The sequence below is a fragment of the Malania oleifera genome, chromosome 9 (assembly GCF_029873635.1).
Source record: "Malania oleifera isolate guangnan ecotype guangnan chromosome 9, ASM2987363v1, whole genome shotgun sequence".
NCBI lineage: Eukaryota > Viridiplantae > Streptophyta > Magnoliopsida > Santalales > Ximeniaceae > Malania > Malania oleifera.
The window spans coordinates 53,245,725-53,264,896 of NC_080425.1; the positions used below are offsets into that span (position 1 = coordinate 53,245,725).

At 34.6% G+C, this 19,172-nt stretch overlaps 2 protein-coding genes across 2 annotated transcripts in view; both read left to right on the forward strand.

The window, feature by feature from the left end:
• Nucleotides 1–19,172, forward strand: part of LOC131163716 (mitotic spindle checkpoint protein MAD1) — a 138,401-nt gene that overhangs the window by 92,774 nt on the left and 26,455 nt on the right. The window contains exon 14 of the mRNA XM_058120419.1: nt 18,670–18,798. Coding sequence (XP_057976402.1) covers nt 18,670–18,798 — 129 coding nt within the window. The remainder of the gene's footprint in view (nt 1–18,669; nt 18,799–19,172) is intronic.
• LOC131163717 (uncharacterized) lies at nt 7,353–8,167 on the forward strand. Its single transcript, XM_058120420.1, has 2 exons — nt 7,353–7,733; nt 7,854–8,167. The coding sequence occupies exons 1-2, from the start codon at nt 7,604–7,606 to the stop codon at nt 8,045–8,047; spliced, it is 324 nt and encodes a 107-aa protein (XP_057976403.1). The 5' UTR covers nt 7,353–7,603; the 3' UTR covers nt 8,048–8,167.

Here is a 19,172-nt window from a genome sequence, read left to right on the forward strand (position 1 = left end):
TTCCATTTTACACAATTATTCAACATGGCTCAAAGCACAATGGTGTAGACTCAAAAAAGTGACATTAATAGGGACAAAAAATCGATGTAAAGTAGGGGTATATCATTGATATCTCTTTTGAGTATAAGAATAACCCAGAAAAATACATTTGATAGCACAAAGATCTAACTTATTCGTTCATGGAGTTAACTAATGGTCAAAAAGACACTCAAATATATGAGGAGGAAGGGAGAACAAAAGAGCCTTAGGGAAGATAATTGAATAAAGGATTTTACCACCAATGATAGATGATGGCATTTTTTTGATGAGAGAACAATTAATCAACATGACATCACTCAAAAAAATTTTGGGGACATTCATTTGATACAATATTTCTACTTTGAAAATATGTTTGTTTTTCTGTTTTGCAACTCCATTTTATTTTGGAGTGTGGGCACAAGATGACTAATGGATCATACCAGAATTAGTCATATAGGCATTGAATTGGGTACTAAAGTACTCCTTATCATTATCACTATGACGTATCTTGATTGTCATATCAAATTGAGTCTTTCTTTGCGAACAGAAGACACAAAAGATATTAAACAACTTTAAATTTTCATTAAATTCAAGCAAGTCATCTTGGAGTAGTGATCGAAAAATGTAACAAATTACTGAAACCTTTATTTCAAAGCAACATGACTAGGACCCAAACATTAAAATGGACGGTCATGAAAGGACTATCTTCTCGTTTGTTGACTTGGGAAGAAAAGGGAACACGATGATATTTTCCCAACGAACAAGACTCACAGTCAAGAATACATATTTAATTCAAGGTAGGAACTAGTTGTTTCAATTTGTTCAAGGACGGATGACCAAGGCAACTATGGATTTGAAGTAGTGTAGCAGAGACTATACAGGCAATGTGAGAAGAGAGTGACTCAAAGTAGTAAAGTCCACGAGGGTCATGTCCTGTACCAATTATTTTCCTCGTCTTCAGATCCTAAATAACAATAGAACTAGGATGGAAGGTTACATAATAATTTGAGCCTTTGTAAGCTTCAAGCTGTCATGAGATTGAAAAGAGACTTGGGAATGTACATCACAGAAAAAAAAAAAGAGATGGAGGGAGTAGGATTTACAATTCCTATTTCCTAAGATGTTGATCCTCTTGTTGCTTTTCCAAAAGGTGTTGTACCCAACATCCAATCTCTAATTTTGCTTGTTATGATTTCTTGTCTTCCTCATATTATTGTTACGTTAGTTCTTTGTCTTCTACTGCTCTTTCAAAATCTATTTCTAAAACTTTGTCCCATTCTGGGTGGAGGAATGTAATGATTAAAGAGATGCATGCACTACAGGATAGTGATACTTGGGAGTTGGTACCTTTATCTTTTAATAAGTATGTGATTGGTTGTCGCTGGGTGTATAATGTGAAGGTTAATCCAAATGGTTTCTTGGCTTGATTGAAGGCCCTCTTTGTTGCTAAGGATTTACTCAAGAGCATTGTTTGGATTATTTTGACACATTTTCTCTAGTTGCTAAATTTTCTTTATGTTCATCCTTAGCGACTACTTGTCATTGGCCTTTGCATCAGTTAGATGATAAGAATGCTTTCCTACATGGTGATGTTTAGGAGGAGGTTTATATGGAGTAGCCCCTTGGGTTTCTTGCTTACTTGGAATCAGGCTTAGTGTGTCATATCAAGAAATCATTATATGGTTTAAAACAATCTTTGAGAGTATGGTTTGGTCGATTCAGTGCTGTAATACTTGAGTTTGGCTTCCAACGATGTGCAGTAGATCACTTTGTATTTTAACATCATACTTCATCTACTAGGATTTTGCTTATTGTGTATGTGGATGATATTGTGATTACTAGAGAAGATAATCAAGCCATCTAGGATCTAAATCTTTTCCTACAAACTAAACTTCAAACTATGGGACATTTTAAGTACTTGTTGGGTGTAGAAGTGTTGATCTTGTATAGGCACGATCTTGTCACAGAGAAAGTATGCTCAATCTTTTAGATGAGGCTGGGTTGTTGGGATCCAAACCTATTGATACACCCATGGATCCTAAAAGTTGATGCTAGATATGAGTTATTTGTTACCTAACCCAGGACTGCATTGGAGACTTGTGGGAAGGTTGAATTATCTCACAGTCACTTGATTTGATATATCTTTTGCAACAAGTGTTGTGTTTGTTTATCAATTCTCTGAGAACAAATCAGTAGGATGTAGTAATTTGCATTTTGAGATATCTTAAAGGTGCACTGGGGAGAGGTCTCTTTTGAGATATCTCGAACGTGCACTAGGGAGTGGTCTTTTATATTAGGATTAGTGTCACACTTATATTCAGGGATGTATACATAGTTGTTACAATCGTACGATTCTCGATTTGAATCATATGATTCGACTCGAATAGGCTGTAAATCGAGTCGAATAGTTAGGGGAATCGATCGTGGAGCAGAATCGAAGTTGAATTGAGCAATTCATACTATGAGTTGATGAATCGAATTGAGTCATGTGATTTGATCAATTCTGGTCTCTGGCGGCACGAACATGTCTAATTGGTTTAATGGCCAATAAAAACTCAATTTTACCCCTATTTTTTGAACGATTTTGTTAGTTGTGCCCTTTACATAGCTTCTATCTCATAGAAGAGAAAAAAAGAGACCTTTGGAACCATTCCTCCGTGCTCTGGTTTTGCGATTGAGATTGAGCTTTGAAGGACTACTAGTACCGGTCTTCTCCTTTATTGTTACTCTTTGTACCATTGAAGAACTAGTTGGCACTCGGTAGTTGTTTTTCTTGTGACAGGGGAGAAGCCCAGAACAAGAAGACTTAGTGCTGAGTCCGCTGATTGAGTGATAGGTAAGTAATAAGTAATAATTTTATTTGGTTTTCTTCAATTTTTTATTCATTTTTTATATTTTAATCAATTTTCGATATACTTTTAAGTACTTTTGTCTTTTTCTACTTATTTTAGTTTTTAAAGTTTTAAAGAAAGCCTATACTTATTTTAGAAGTTTTAAAGAAAGCATATACAATAAAAAATGATATTTTTTTCTTATAAAACACAATAAATTTCAAATCTTTATTGTTTTTTATGACACATTCTCTTAAAATATAGTCTTAAAAACCACAAAATTTAATTTTTTATTAATATTTTCTTGTCTTGAATAATTGAATCATTCTCTTAATTTTTTAAAAGAATGCATACACTTGTGAAATACATAAATGTTAAATATAATGGACTATTCACTATTGAATTTTGTCATATTTTATTATTTTATAATTCAATTATTCAGTAATCATAATTCTTTATATTGTTATACTCATATTATATTATATTAATATACAAAATATAGAGTGTAAACTTCTAATAAATAAGTAACTAAGTATTAAGTAATATAGTTATAACATTATATATTTATGTAATTTTATTATCCTTCTTTAGTTGTTTCTTACTCTTTTTAAATATGTTATTCATTGTTTATTTGTAGATTGAAAATTGAAATTTGACTTGGAACGTTTGTGCTTATTTGAGATTTTGAGTGTTAAGAGTGTGGGAAGATGGCTTCTAATTGAAGTGCTAAGCCTAGAAAAAAGACTTCCAACACAAAGAGTGAGGATCCTACATGGTATCATTGTTCCCAAATCAATGATAATAGAATGCACCTTAAGTGCAACTATTGTGGGCTTGAAAGATGGGGTGGCATAATTAAAATGAAGCATCATTTTGCGGGGGATCATGATAATGTTGCTCTGTGTAAGAAGTGTCCAGAAGAGGCGAGGGAAAAATTTGTCAATCTTTTGGAAGGAGTAAAACAAAAGAATATTGACAACGAAAAAGAAATTTTTCAAGAAGAATTTGGAGAACAAGATCAAGAAGTTCAAATTATAGGAGGATAAAGACGAGGCACCATGGATGCCTTTGTAAGTAAGGGCAAAGGAGTAAAAGGGAAAGGGTTCAAGCAACAAACCTTGAATGCATTGGTGAAAAATAGGGAGCTGGTGGTTCAAAGCATTTGCCCGTTTTTATATGGACATGCTTTACCGTTCAACTTGGTGAAGAGTCCATTATTTGCATCAATGATGATGGTTGGGGAATATGGAAAGGGGTTGAAGCTTCCAAGTTATAATGAGGCTAGAGTCACATTTTTTAAGAGCGAGGCTGATAGTGTCAAACAAATTATGGAAAAATACAAGAAAGAATGGGTGAGGACCGAATGTACTTTGATGTCTGATGGATGGACCGACACAAAACAAATGCATCTCAAAAATTTTCTTGTTAGTAGTCCTAGTGGTATGATTTTTCTCAAATCAATAGACACTTCAAGTGTGGTGAAGGATGCTCATAAATTGTTTACTTGTCTAGCAAAAGCTTTTTTTTTGTTTAGAAAAAGCTTATTTACTTGTTTAGCAAAAGCTTATTTACTTGTTCAATCCACAAACCAACAACTAAAGTATTCAACACAACACAAGTAAATAAAACTTAAACAAGCAACCAACCATTCAACAATCAAAGTATTGAATCCACAAATACCCAATCAAGATAACCTTTTGGCAATTTTCAGCTTTTCAAGAATTCAAGATATTTTCTCTTTTGCAGCCCTGTAAACATATGTAAGCCCTGTGGTTAATTGATTTCGCAATATGAAGCAAAACACTCTTTCCAAGAATTTAGACTTTAAACAAACTCTCAGTTAATAAGTCTTGGGTGTTGAATCAATCAACATACTCCCTTATGGTTTCCGGAACTTATTGATCAACCAACGTACTCCCTTTCGGTTTCCGCAATCCCAAAAACAAATTAAGCTTAAATTTATTTAATATCTAATCCACGTAGTGTATATGATTAAGGAATTTAAAACATCTACGCAGTTTATATATGCTGAAAATAAAGAGAGTAAGGGAAAGAGAGACGGGGTTTTTTACGAGGTTTGGCTTATCCCCAGCCTACGTTGTCGCATTTGGCAAACCACCAAAGAATTCCACTAATCTAGTTCCTTTTCGGGCGGAACAAAACCTTACAAGCGATACCCCATGCTCAAACACTCCTTCACTAAGCTAGAGCAATGCCTCTCCAAGCGATACCCCACGCTTGGGCGACGATCCAAACAATCCTTGAATTGTCAAATCTACAAGAGCAAGATCAATAATTTGTGTACAAACCCTCAGATAGGGTGGATTAGTACAATTTCAAATACTATATACTTCAATCAAAATATCAATATGAAATACAATTGAAGCTCAAAAGAGATTTCACCAAGTTTTCCTTCTTGATGAGAATCAACAATTTAGATACACAGAGAAGGATTGATTAGTTGCTTCTAGAAAATCTCAGCAGTTCAGATGTGCAAAGATGAGAATATGAGAGCTTTGAGAGTATGGGAGTTTCAGCTTTGAGAATTGATTTTGGATTGCTTGGTATAATTTGATTTGCAAAACCACATATTTATAGAGTGAGTTTCCTTGTCTCCCAAGTTGCTTGGAGTATCCCCCAAGTTTTTACAACGTTTAGATTTAAAAAACTAATTTTTAGAATTTTCTCGTTGAAGTTCAAAATTTAAATTTCCGCAGGATCAGTTGGCTGGACAGGCGACTGGGTAGGAGTTTATATAGGGTCGGTCAGCTGGCTAGACAGGCAATTGAAACCTCTCTGTCTGCCAAAAATTGATTTCGTTAAATGGTCAGTCGGCTGACTGAACACAGATCAAAATGGTTAGTCGGTTGACCTATCAGTTGGCTGACTTGTTAGTTGGCTGACAAAACCAGTTTATTCTGGTCAGTTGGCTGACCAGTTAGTTTGCTGAGGTGCTGACAGCTTCGACCACTATTCAGTATTTTGGTTATAACATTTTCTATATAACTTCAAATTGGACGTTCTTAGTATCAAAATAAAGTTAAGAGAAAATTCCATAACTTTCATATTGAACACTTTAAGATGAGGAGTGTTTGATAAAGAAAAATACTCATTAATACAGATATAGAAAAAAATAACTGAATTTGGAAAATCTTATTTTGGTGCTTTTCATTCCAAAAATAATTTTACCATTTTTAAAATAATTTTTGACCTTATAAAAATATTTTTCAGTTATTTTAAAAGGTATCTAGGTCCAAGTAGTTAATCTAAGAGTTTCATGTATCCATATTGAAATCGAATGAAGTACTTACATAAATTTGACATTCTAAGCACTTAAGTTCTCAGGCTTGTCTTTCTTTGACTCAATCTTGTCTTCGAGCTTCAATATAATTTGAGCTTTCTCTTTAATATTCATGCTCTCATAATTTTCAAGCTTTATTAGATCATCTTTGAACCCATGCCTTTTAAGCTTCATTTGATCATCTTTCTTTGAAGTATAAGCTTTCATGAATCCTTTTAAACACTTGACCTTTCTTTCTCATAGTTGAGTCCTGAAATGTCGTCACTTAACCATATGTTAAGTTTCCACTTGTTTGTTAGCATCAAAACAGGATGTTAAGCCTTATAAGACCAAGAAAGAGTTTTCTAGAAAAAAAAAATTGAAGGGAGCTGGGGTTACAAGGTTTGCTACATCTTTTCTCACATTGAAGAGTTTTGATGAAAACAAACTCGCTCCTCGAGTCATGTTTGCATTAGAGCAGTGGGCCATGAGTCAATATGCTTCTAGATTGGAAGCTAAGAAAGTGGAGGCCATATTATTGTTTAATGATAAGTTTTGGAAAGCAATAAAGTATTGCTTGAAGTGTGTGAGCCCACTTGTGAAAGTTCTAAGGCTTTTTGATGGTGATGTGAAACCGGCAATGTGTATATATATGAAGCCATGGATAGAGCAAAAGAACAAATTGCCCAAAACTTTAATTATGAAAAGACCAAGCATGATCGTATTTGGAGCGTCATAGAAATGAGATGGGACTTGCAACTCCATAGGCCTCTTCATGCAGCAGGATATTTCCTTAATCGAAGGTAAGTTGCATTGTACAAAAACTAAATCAAATTTGATAGCATGTTATGTGAGCGGTGAGCCTATTACCTATGCGTTTATTTTTATCACATTTTTATTTTTAGGTTCCAATATAGTGATGGCTTTAATGCAGACACGGAAGTTAAAATTGTTCTATATAACACTATTGAAAAAATGTATCAGGATGTTGAAATGAGGATCAAGATTGATCAACAATTGGAAAAGTTAAAAAAAGCTGAGGGGATGTTTGGCTTAAGCATGGCTACTCTTAACAAGAGACAAGAAACAACCCGGTATTATATCAATATGATAGTTGCCTACTTGTCTTTATGATAATTTTTTCATTGTTTAGTTTTTAGTTCTTGGTTTATAACCAAAAATACAATATGATTTTTGTTCATTTGTTTTGATCATATCTATAGCTTTATGGTGGGAGTTGTGGAGAGGAATGCAAGGAGGTTCAAAGACTTGCAATATGAGTCCTTAGCCTCACATGTAGTGCCACGGGATGTGAGAGAAGTTGGAGCACGTTTGATCATATCCACTCCAAAAAAAGGATCCGATTGGAACAACAAAGTCTAAATGCTCGTCTTTGTTAAGTGTTCAACTAGAGCTAAGGCAAACAAGGAGGCAACAAAGTGGTGAGACATAAGGTCCAATTTGTTTATCGGATATGGAATCAGATGATGAATGGATTACCAAGAAGGAAGGCCCTTGTCAACCTGAAGACATTTCATGGATGAATGTCAATGAGTGCTTTGAAGACAATGGAGGAGTTGGAGATAGCAAGAAAAGCAAGAGAGGTATGAGTTGTATGACTTTATATTTGTTGCTTCATAAGTAATTAGTTTATGAATGGAGGATGGGGCATTCAAAATAATTGACATGTTTTAATAATTTTATAATGTCATATGATAATGTAGGACCAAGGAACTTGAGATTTGATCATAGAGGAGAAGGAAAAAGTGTTGAAGAAGATGACATTGAGCTGATTGATGAAGAGGAAGGAGATGAAGAAGAGGAGGAACAAGAAGAGATGATTGTGGTAGACGATGAAGAATATGGTGATGGCGATGATGATGGTGACCTTGCATTAGGGGAATGGGATGATGAATGATGATGCACTACATCACACATTAGTTGTTTATAATCTATCATAGATGGTTTAGAGTTTTGTTTGTTTGTTTGTGTTTTTTTTTTTTTAATTATGAATTAGAGATGTGGGCTTCTAGATATCTTTTTTGTTTTTGAAGATGGCATCTCATAACACATGTTACGGTGTTAGGGTACAGTTTTGTGGAAAATTACCATAACTTGATACTTGATAGAGATGGGATTGATAAATCATGGAATATCTTTTTGGTATATGACTAGTTTTTCCTTTATATATATATATATATATATATATATATATATATATATATATATATATATATATACATATAAATCATGGTAGGATTCAGACCTACAAAACTTGCTTCAAGTCTTCAACAGTAAGCATCATTCCAGTTAACATGATTTATCCTTATATATATATATGTGTGTGTGTGTGTGTGTGTGTGTGTAGAGTCAAATAAATCATGGTAGGATTCAGACCTACAAAACTTGCTTCAAGTCTTCAACAGTAAGCATCATTCCAGTTAACATGATTTATCCTTATTTGTTGGAATTTCAATGTGTTTTGCTATTTTATTTTGTTGTACATAAGTGCATTCCATTTGGAATCAATTTTTCAAATTTTGTACCAAATCTTACGATTTGATTCAATTTTCGATTCACGATTCACTAAATTGGAATTTCAATTCACGATTTGAATCTTGTTTTGGCAACTATGGATATACATATGTAGAATGGGCCAAATCACCTTCCAACCAAAGATCCACAATCTGGTACTGTATCTTTGTTGGTTGTAATTTGGTTTCTTCGAAGGGTGAGAAACAAATTGTGGTGGCTAGGTCAAGTGTTGAGTCAGAGTATAGGGCTATTGCTCACACTACATGTTAACTTATTTGGTTGAAGAATATGTTGGAAGAATTGGGTTCCCCGCATTCTTGGCCTATGGAGTTGATGTGTGATAATCAAGTTGCTATTCATATTGCCTCTAACCTGGTCTTTCATGAGCAGACGAAGCACATTGAAGTTGGTTGCTACATTGTTCGAGAGAAGCTTGTACGGAAGCTCATTACAACTACTCATGGTGAAGTCTTATTTTTGGCTTGTTGATTCATGCACTAAAGCCTTGGGAGGTGCTCATGTAATATTCATTTGTAACAAGTCAGGAGCATATGATATACATGCTCCAGCTTAAGGGGGAGTGTTAGTGGTTATTTGGTTTTTTAGCATTATTAGTATGTGCTATAGTTATGTTAGTAAGCGTGAGTTAGTAAAGGTATTATGGTCATTGGAATTATACTTGACATATATTGTAAATAGAAGGAGAGACCTATCATTGCGGCTAGGTCTTCCATTTTACCCAACTATTCCATAGTATTTAATATTTGCACTCCAAGCTTCAATTTAATGACCCAATATTTTGATTCGTTATTCTAGGTGTAAATCAGTTGCCTAGTTGGCTATAGTGAATCTTGAATAGCCTGCAATGATACCACATGTGCAATTAGGTGGCCTAGGAGTCTCTAGACATGCCCCTAGGTGATGGTCTAGGAGGCATTCCTCTAGGCATTGCTTAATCGCACCATAAAAGGCACTTCTCTAGGTGCCTCTAGGTTGTGCCATTTGAGATCGTTTTCTAGACACCTATATATACCAAAGGGGAGCCACTTTTAGTGCTTAAAGTGATTCCATGGAGGTGCCCTCTAAAATGTTTTGATAATTTTGTTGGTCTCCCATAATTTTGAAGTATTGTCTCAACAATGAACTATACTCTTTGGATAACTAGACATGCCTCATCTCATATGGCGTTTAGAGTAGTTTATGAAAATGTTTATGGCCATGCATCATCTATACTTGTGAAAAATGGTGGACCCTACTATTAACAGTTAGGGCGTAACAATCGCAACTATTGTGGATTTTATGTGATAGGCAACAGACACTGATCTATAAATTCACATTTTTTGCATTAGCTAACTTCTTAAAAGTATATTGTTTAGCGTGTTTTAATCCCATAATCGTAGATACTAACTTTTAAGCAGTTTTTAGTATATTTTAATTAATTGACAATAGTGTATGCTAAAAGTATTAATGTTCCCTTGGTTTTTTTAGTCATTTTTGGCAAGAGCAAGCCTGCGTTTGCAACTTTTTGCAGCTTTATTGACCATAAATGCAATTAAATTGAAGAAACCATAAATAGAACAAAGCATAAAATATGAAGTGTTCATATTTCATACATTCATGTAAATGGATAGCTATTGAATGTGTTTATATCTCCATATCAAATTTAAAATTTTTTCGTTTAGAAAACAAATATTGAACTTTGTAGATGTGATTTATTGGATACAAGTAATGGAGATGTCATGGAGATTGCTAAGAGAGGAGAGCTGGGGATCCTTACGAGCTTGTTTTGGGTAGAAGGAGAATTACGTAGGGATGTTGATGGTTTTAGACAAACTAGAGAGAGAGTCTTTGATGAGAAATGGGGACCAAAAAAATTTCTCCCAAATGGGGTGAGAAATGTTTTGTTTATTATAGTGCTAACTTGGGGTGAGGTTATTATCCTTGGAGAGAGATGGCTGCATATAAGGCTTTGACCAATGGGAGAAAAAGAATTTAAGTCATGAGTCATCCAGTAGTTTAGTGACACATAGCCAAAGAAACAAACGATAAGCAAAAGGCACATATTGTGGACGACACTTGATCTAGCTAAGGAAGGGTTAGGGGGATCAGGCCACTGTTTGGAACTCGGTTTGAGCCCACGAAGACCAATATGTCTATAACATTCTAGGACCTGGGATTGATCTGGGCCCTGGTACACATCTTGTGATCAATCTTGGGCACATGTATGGATGATTTGGCTATTGCAAAAATTATGGGATTGAAAGTCAAAAATAAATCAGGTTGTTATCTTTAATTGCAGGCTACAATTAATATGTTATTATACAACTAGACATATGTTGAAGAATGTATTTACAAACTTACAATATATAAGTATTTATGTTATTTTAATGAGAAAAAAATTGCATTTAACAAATTAAATGTAAATTAAATTAACTTGGAAATAAAAATTTTAAACAATTACTACTTGAAGTAAACAAATTTAAAAATGATTATTTAAGATTTAGTATGTGAAAAATAGTAAAAGATTTGCAGAGGGCTAAAAAAAACTCATTTTAAACATTCACGACCAGTTTGGCACTCTAGTGCACTGTGACAGTCTGAACTGGCCCATAGCTATTTTTAACAGCTGAAAGTGTCATGTCAATACTTCTGGTACGTGATAGATCGTGACTCCATCTAGAAATCATGGAGGCACTAGGCCTAGGAAAAAAATATTTTGCCAAAAACATCATTTGAATACAAGTAATAAGCCAGAAAAGATGGAGCATTTGTTAAGAGATAAGATGAATGGATATATTCCGCAGTGCAACCAAAAAGTTTTACATCCACTACCAAGCTCTTTATATTGAGCTTTACTCACTTTATATTCAACATTTTCCCCATGTTGAACCAGTCCTATTCCACACTTTTTGGACCAAATATGTCCGACAAAATCACATGCTTGGTGTCCTCACATCGTGTAGTGCATGTCAAAAAACAACAATCTCTTGGAAAACTAAGCAAGTTATTTTTCTGATGCAAATGGGTGTAGAATAGTAGAAACGTTCACAAATAAATGCAAGATTTCATAACAGTATTTTAACAGCCTTCTTTGATTCAAATAACTACTAAATCCTCAAAATAGTTACTGCTATGAATTTTAGTCAGCAAATAGGGAAATTTTTCTATGCACAACAACTTCTTTTATCCCCATATTAGTTCCCAATGCAAGATGTTACTTCGCAGAGAATTGAGAAAACATTTGAGAAATATCATGCCCAAGGCTAAACCATTATCTGTTTTAAGTTACAAGTGCCTACACCTCAAAACCATATTAGATCTAAACAACTGGCTGTGTTCCAGAACAATAAGAACTGTTTTTTGCCGGCCTCTTGCATCTTTGGCAGCGATGGAGGGACTTGTAGGCATGGCTGAGTTGGATCCTCAAAACCCAGGTCACCAAATTTTCACAATCCTAGTCAGTTAGGAGCTGGGTTTTGCAGAGAAATCTTTCTTCAAAGGCAAATGCCAAAAAGCTTCCTTGAAAGGTGGCTGGAGGCTCCTACTATACCAACCCAAAAGCTTCCAAGAGAATCCAACTTCCATTTTGCACATAACTCCCTCTAAAAACTGCTCATCTTTTAAAGCCCTACCAAAAATAACTCCTATCACAAAAAATACCCTGTGAATATTACAAAATGACCACCAAGTTTTATATTCAGGCCTGCCAACCCATTGTACCAAGAATTTGAAATAAATTCCTGCCCAGATCTTCACCTCTCGCCCATTTATGACAGCGTCAATTTTTTATTTTTTCTGCCTTGGTAGAAGTGACTTTGGTTGGGTTCTTGCAATCAACACTTTATACTTCAGTATTCCGATCACAATAGAAAGGGTGCAAGTCAGCCACTTTAAAGATTGATGACATATCAAAGCCTTGAGGGAGTTCAACTTCATAGGCATTTTAATCAAATTTGTGCGGAACTTTGCATGGCCCCCATCGTTCGACTTTTTAACATGTGGTTGATTAGCTGCTTCTTTGTAGAGTTGGTTCAAACATCTTGGCATCACTCAGTATAAGCTTTTATTTGGTTATCGAGGACTTCCAATGGTCTGGCTTTTGGCTTTACTTTCCGCATGACCATGAATCTTAAGTGCTTATCATTTTCCTTTTGATTCTCTGCACCTCTATTGCCTTTTTCGCCTCATCTTCTCCAAAGGTTGCCATTTTTGAAAATTTCCTTATTCAAAATTCAATCTTATGACTGCAGTTCGTAGCCCAAGTCCCCACCTTATCCTTTCTGCTCATGTGTGAAGATTTCCTTCGATCTCATTGAACATCTTGCATATTTCCATCATTTTTGAACTCCAAAACTTGTTTTTGTCACTGTTTCATTCTTGATTTGGCTTTGGTAGCAGCAACTACATCAATTTTTTGTAGAATATGCTGAGGTTAGTGGCATTATCATTGTGGCAATCATTCCACATGGCCAACATTAGTGAGACAACTTGCTTTTATTGTAAAACCCCTCTTATATTTAGGGTGAGTAAATATACCAAGAACTTCATGCACTATAACTTGATTTTCTATTGAGGGGACACTTGGAAATTCAATCAAGCCCTTCTCATTTTGAGTGTCGTGTTAGTTTGTTTTATGAAAACTAATGAACTGAATTTCATCCTTCTCCTTGTTTGCCACATCAACATCTTTTGTGGGCTTTAAAACAAGCTTCTTCTTCTTGTCACCATTTTGACATAGAAAGAGTAGGTATTGACATGCTTCATCTCAGACAAAACTTCAGTCCTTCTGCTAAGGATGAGCAAGTAGAATATGGTATGTTTCCATTGGTACTACATAACTCCAAACGGATTCTTTGTAAATGATTCTAGTCAAAAAATTGATCATGCATCTTGTTGTCATGAATACTTCCTTTATTAGACCAGAGAGTGTGATATGGTTGTGGGTGTTCCATCACTTCAAGTTTAAAATTTTTGATACATCGCTAGGGTTTTTTTCGTAGTGAAATTGGGGAAATTTAAAGAAAGGAAAATAGTTAGAGAAAATAGGGTTTGATCACTTCGAGGGGATCTGCCTCCAGATTAGCCAAAGGCTATGAATTATGCTTTTGCTTGAATGGAAAAGCCCCGTAGGGTAGGGAAACTTACTTCTATTAGTAATGTAAAATATCCCAATCCACGTCCTTAATGAACTCAATCCCAATTGATTTGGGAATCCTAACACGTTAAATAATATTCCCAACATTAGATAATCCTAATATTAAATAAGATCTCAATTAATTTGGGAATCATAACATATTAATTAGAGATCCCAATTGATTCAGGAATATCATTAAATAGAAAATCCCAATTGATTTGGGAGTCCTAACATATTAATTAGAAATCCAATTGATTGAGGAATCCTAACATTTTTCCATCAATACTTCAGCCGGCAGATTTTTGCATTTGTCGTTCTCAATTACTAACAAAGCTTTCTTCCTGCTGTGCATGTTGTTTTAAAACAAATCTTCTGCAGCCAATTAATTTTCACTCAAATCAAAGATCTACTCAATATAACCCTTTTGACAAGTTCTACATCTTGCAGAAATCAATTTAACATAATTTGCTCTACTTGTAAGGTCATGTAGCAAGAAGCATGTTCACTCCAACAACTTAGAGATCCATGACTATCATAACGTTTATGAAATCACTTGGAGCTCAGTGCTTTTTCCTTCATTAATTCCATTTTTCTTTATTTTATTAAATGAATCCAATGAAGATTAATACGAGGTACATGATACTGGCCTTTTCAGGTTCTGAGATGTTTTTTCCAGCTGCTTTTTTTTTTTTTTGAATTTTTTTCCCTGATTTGTCTACATTTCTTGCAAAATTATCATTCTCATATTCTGTTTCCTCTTTTTTCCTTTTTCTTTTCCCCCCTTGGAAGGTTGGGTTTAAAGAAACAACCTAGCTATTTGCATGGTGTAACAAAATCGATAATCCCTGTAAAAGAAACAGGTAGATGCTGTACATATGTTGCTGGGTGTCCCTCTCCTGATTTTCCAAATGTCCATACTTCTCTTCATAAATTTATACCCCAAATCTTTATCTGCTCTATTTTTGACTTGCTTTTTCTTCATTTGATCTCATCTATGTTCCTCCAATCAAAATGTATTATATTCCCAACCTTATCAACTAGTAAAGCACCCATTAGTTACTTCTTAAATCTATTACATATACGTGCTTAGCATAATGAATTAACTCTAGAAAGACATGCATGCTCAAAGCAATGTAATTAAGTGGAAGGATTATCACATCATCTGCCACACCCATATCTCTGTGTGCTAAAAATGAGCACAACATTAGTGTATATGTGCATGGAGGTGGTTCGTTACCCATATTGTTTGACTACCACTTCACCATAAAAGCTTAAGCTATTAGGTTATGTGCCAACAATGTATATCAAGCTTTAACAATCCCTCGCATGTGCAGCCTGATATAATGTGGAGAGAAACAAATGATAAATAACACCCATAACAGGGAATACTTTTTTAAACAGCACACAATAAACACTGGCAACAAGACTAAAACCTGGGACCTTGTGGTAACCAGCTATAATACCATATTAGATTACCACTTTACCTAAGAGCTTAAGCTATTAGGTTGTGGGCTAACAATATATATCAAGCTTTAACATCTATATTTCATCCTATTTATTAATCTTGAAACTATTAGGCTACAATATTTGATCGAGATTTTGAAGCCATTTCTTTGAGGCTTATTTTAGTCCACATAAGAACTTAACTAGTTTGCACGCTTTATCCTTTCACCCTTGCACTTTAATTGTACACCAATTTTGTTATTCTATTGACCCTTCTTCATCCAATTCAAGGTTTGAAAATTCAATTTCAGCTAAAATTTCTAAGTTTCAAAAGTATAATTCGCGTGTCAAAGTCAATTTCAATTTCAATTCTAAGTAGTATGGGAATTAGTGGTAAAGCATGGAATTTTTTTTAATAATGCATGATGTGTATAAGGTGCAATAACTGTAGTACACTAGCCATACTTTAACATATTCAATTAATATAAAAGACAATCATAAGGTGCAATAACTGTAGTACACTAGCTTTACTTTAACATATTCAATTAACAGAAAAGACAATCATAAATTAATTATTATTAGTTATCATACAAATACAACTTATTTAGACATAAAAGGTTGAAGAAAATGTTGTATCTTGTATCTAAGTTCAATTTTACAAAACAAGTTACAATATGTTTAAAACTAGCATTTCTATCTTTCTTGTAAAAATATTTAATTTCAATGGAAGAGATGATTTATTCTGAGAGACTTCAAGTTTTGGCTTTTGAATCTCAAATTTCATTTTGAAAGAAATTTATTTTCGTAGTCAAATTTAGAAAAAGAAATTCATTGAAATTTCGAGATTTCAATGAATTTGAGATGATTTGTGGAAATTTCAATGGGATTTTCATAAGATCTAAATTGTCTGTAATTTCTGTTTTGAGGGTGGTGGAAAGTGGGAAATTTAATGGAAATTTCTACAATTTTTGGAAATTTAGAACATGACCCAATTCACTATTTATATTATGCCATCTCAAATCCTTTTTGTGGTTGTATAGTTTATAGATGGTAGGCAAAGCATTCAGTATTCTAATTGTGGTTGTTGCTCAAGTATAATAATAATCTGTAACTTCTTTGTTTGAAGTCCTTCAGCTACCAATCTTCCCCATACTTGCCAAGAGTATCATCAGTCCTCATTTTTTTTTTTTTTTAGTCCATCTTCTTTGTTTTATTACCCTAGCTTCCTTCCTAGCAGCGCCTTCAGATTTCCTAGCCTTTTTCAGGAGTCTTTGTGTTACATTCTATATTTAAAGCTCTCAGGGCTTGATATATGTGTTGGGCCACAGTCTAACAACTTAAGCTTTTTGGTAACATTGTTGCTTGATAAAGTATTTGAACTGTGATTGCAAGAGGTCTTAGGTTCAATTCGTGTTGCTTGCATTTATCGTCCTTTGTGTTGTTTATTGCTTCTTTAGCTTAAATGTGCAATTATGCTGCATGTTTGAGGGAGCGTTACGGCTTGATAAATATTTTACTTCAATCTTCAGCTCGAGCTTTTGAGTAAAATGGTTGGTTAGCGAAAAGAATTGGAATCAGGCTACTTATAGTGTCTCTGGTTCCTCTAACCAAATACCTGTCCAAATACAAATATCTTAGGAGTTAAAATTCCTTTATTTCTCTGATCCACTTTGTTAGCAGTTGCTTAGTCTAATCTGCTTCAGGTTTAAACCACTTATGTGCTTAAGAAATTATTTAAACCCTTTTTCTTCAAATGAATCATCTCTAGATCGGTGCTGATATATACAGTATAATATTTGTTTGGTTCTACCATGCAAAATTTTAAACTTTATTATGAAGTGCATGACCAAGAAAATGCATTGTTTCACCCCCCTTTTTGTTAATGGTTCAGGAATGTTAATAATGGCAATGTTGTGTTCTATGTTCTAAATTGTTAAACATTTAGCTGCTTCTTCTACCATAACTTCAGGAGTTGTTTTGTCCCTTCTTTGGATCTCTTTTTTTTAAGTAATAAGCTGATAATGATGGCCTCCTATGTCACATTCTTGCCAATGCCAGAATTTTTAGACAATGAGACTCCAGGACAATGCAGGATAGGCAGAAATGTGACCAAGATGACATGTTTTGCAAGTATTTTAAATGCCATATCTGATTCTCTGTTCAATCTATTGGAGGCTGGGTAAAATGATAGAAGGAAACACAAGTAGTTCCTCCGTGATTATTTAATGCTTGATATAAATTGTTGGCCCACAACCTAACAGCTCAAGCCTTTAGGTAAAGTGGTAATCTAGCATGGTGTCGGAGCTGGTTACCAGGAGCCAGGAGGTCCTGGGTTCTAGTCTTGTTGCTCGCATTAATTTTGTGATGTTTAAAATTTTATAACGGGTGTTATTTTGTGTGTTTATCTCTCCACGTGCTGTCGGGCTGAACATGCAGGGGAGTGTTTAAAGCTTGATGTACATTGTTGGCACACAACCTAATGGCTTAAGCTTTTAGGTAAAGTGGTCATCTAACAGTAGTAAATTTAATAACATGAAGATGATATATTTTCTAGTTGAAAGTTTTCATCAAATGAAAAACGTACTTGATTTTAGGTCTGTCTTGGAAATATTTGGTGAAATAAAAGACATTGTCAAGATTTGCAATGATGCAAGCATGCAAAGTGCTGATTGCATGTATGTAAACTAATCCCCCACTAGCATCCTAAAACATATTGTCAGGAACCTCTATACACATCCCTAGTTGCACCATAGGAGGCATCCCCATAATAGGCAGCCCCCAGGCATCCCTCAGTGGTGCCATGGGCACCTCTGTGTGGCACCATAGGAGATGTCCCATTTGCATTCTGTGTTACCACTTGCACCCACATTTTGAAAATTTTAACAAACTGTACTCACTCTACCTGCATGGAGCTCACTTATGTATCAAACACAATGACCCCAACTAACTTGATTCAGCTTAAGTGAGGTGATGTGTTACTTACATGAAATTTAGCTTCTAAAATTAAGTTCTTTAAGGATTGTTCAGTCTCTTTAACCAGGCCACAAGTTGTATTTCAGTTTTGACCATTTTATACCAGAGTGCAATTGCCTTGAGCAGAATGGTAACAGCATCTTCTTGAGTGCCCAATGATGCAGTTAATTACAATAAACTATTGCATATATAGCTTACTTGCATCTGGAATGATTTTAGATGGATTCTCCTGTCTCTTCATTTTTATTTATCTTGGTTTTTTTTGGATTTATTCAATAATATACTACAGTCAATATACCCTTTAATGCACATTGATGCAAGTCAATATTTCATACAGTGAGTTTTTGGGTATTCATTTCATGTTTCTGTGCTGGATAAAGTGGGTGGATTTCCCTTCTTTCCCGAGGAATGTTTTTGTGTTGTGTTTTTCATTGCGTTTTTACAATTTTTGGCAGATTGTAATGGATGATCATCAGCGCCCTAATGGAATTCCAGTGACTCGTTTCACTCTCCAATCTATATATGCTCAAAGTGATGATGAAAAGCTTGAATTTGAGTATGAATCGGGGAACACTAACATATTGGTAAGTGGAATTCGTTTAATTCTAGTGTTGGTGATTTCTAGAGGGACTAGACACTTGTGTATGAAGTCTCCCACACATATTTTTATATTATACAGGCCAAGAAATTACAAATTGACCCTTAAGCCCTAATCACTTACAACAGTTCCCTTGTGCTGGACTATAAATATTAAATAGTCCAGGCTTGTCACTTAAAAATTGAATACAACCAGCAACTAATTCGTTAGTAAATAAATCTTGCATACTGCAAATCATATGAGATGTATTGAGTGCAAATATTTACATTTACATGAGTCTCTTGTCCTTCGTGTCCTTTGGCAATGCAGCCTCTCTCATCTCTCATCTCAGCAAACTCTCCCCATCTCTCTTTCTCCCTC

Bases quoted from the DNA above. Each gene is read 5' to 3' on its own strand.
- LOC131163717 (XM_058120420.1), top strand. From the start codon at position 7,604: ATGGAATCAGATGATGAATGGATTACCAAGAAGGAAGGCCCTTGTCAA. The intron at 7,734-7,853 runs GTATGAGTTGTA...ATGATAATGTAG, and splicing joins TAGCAAGAAAAGCAAGAGAG to GACCAAGGAACTTGAGATTT.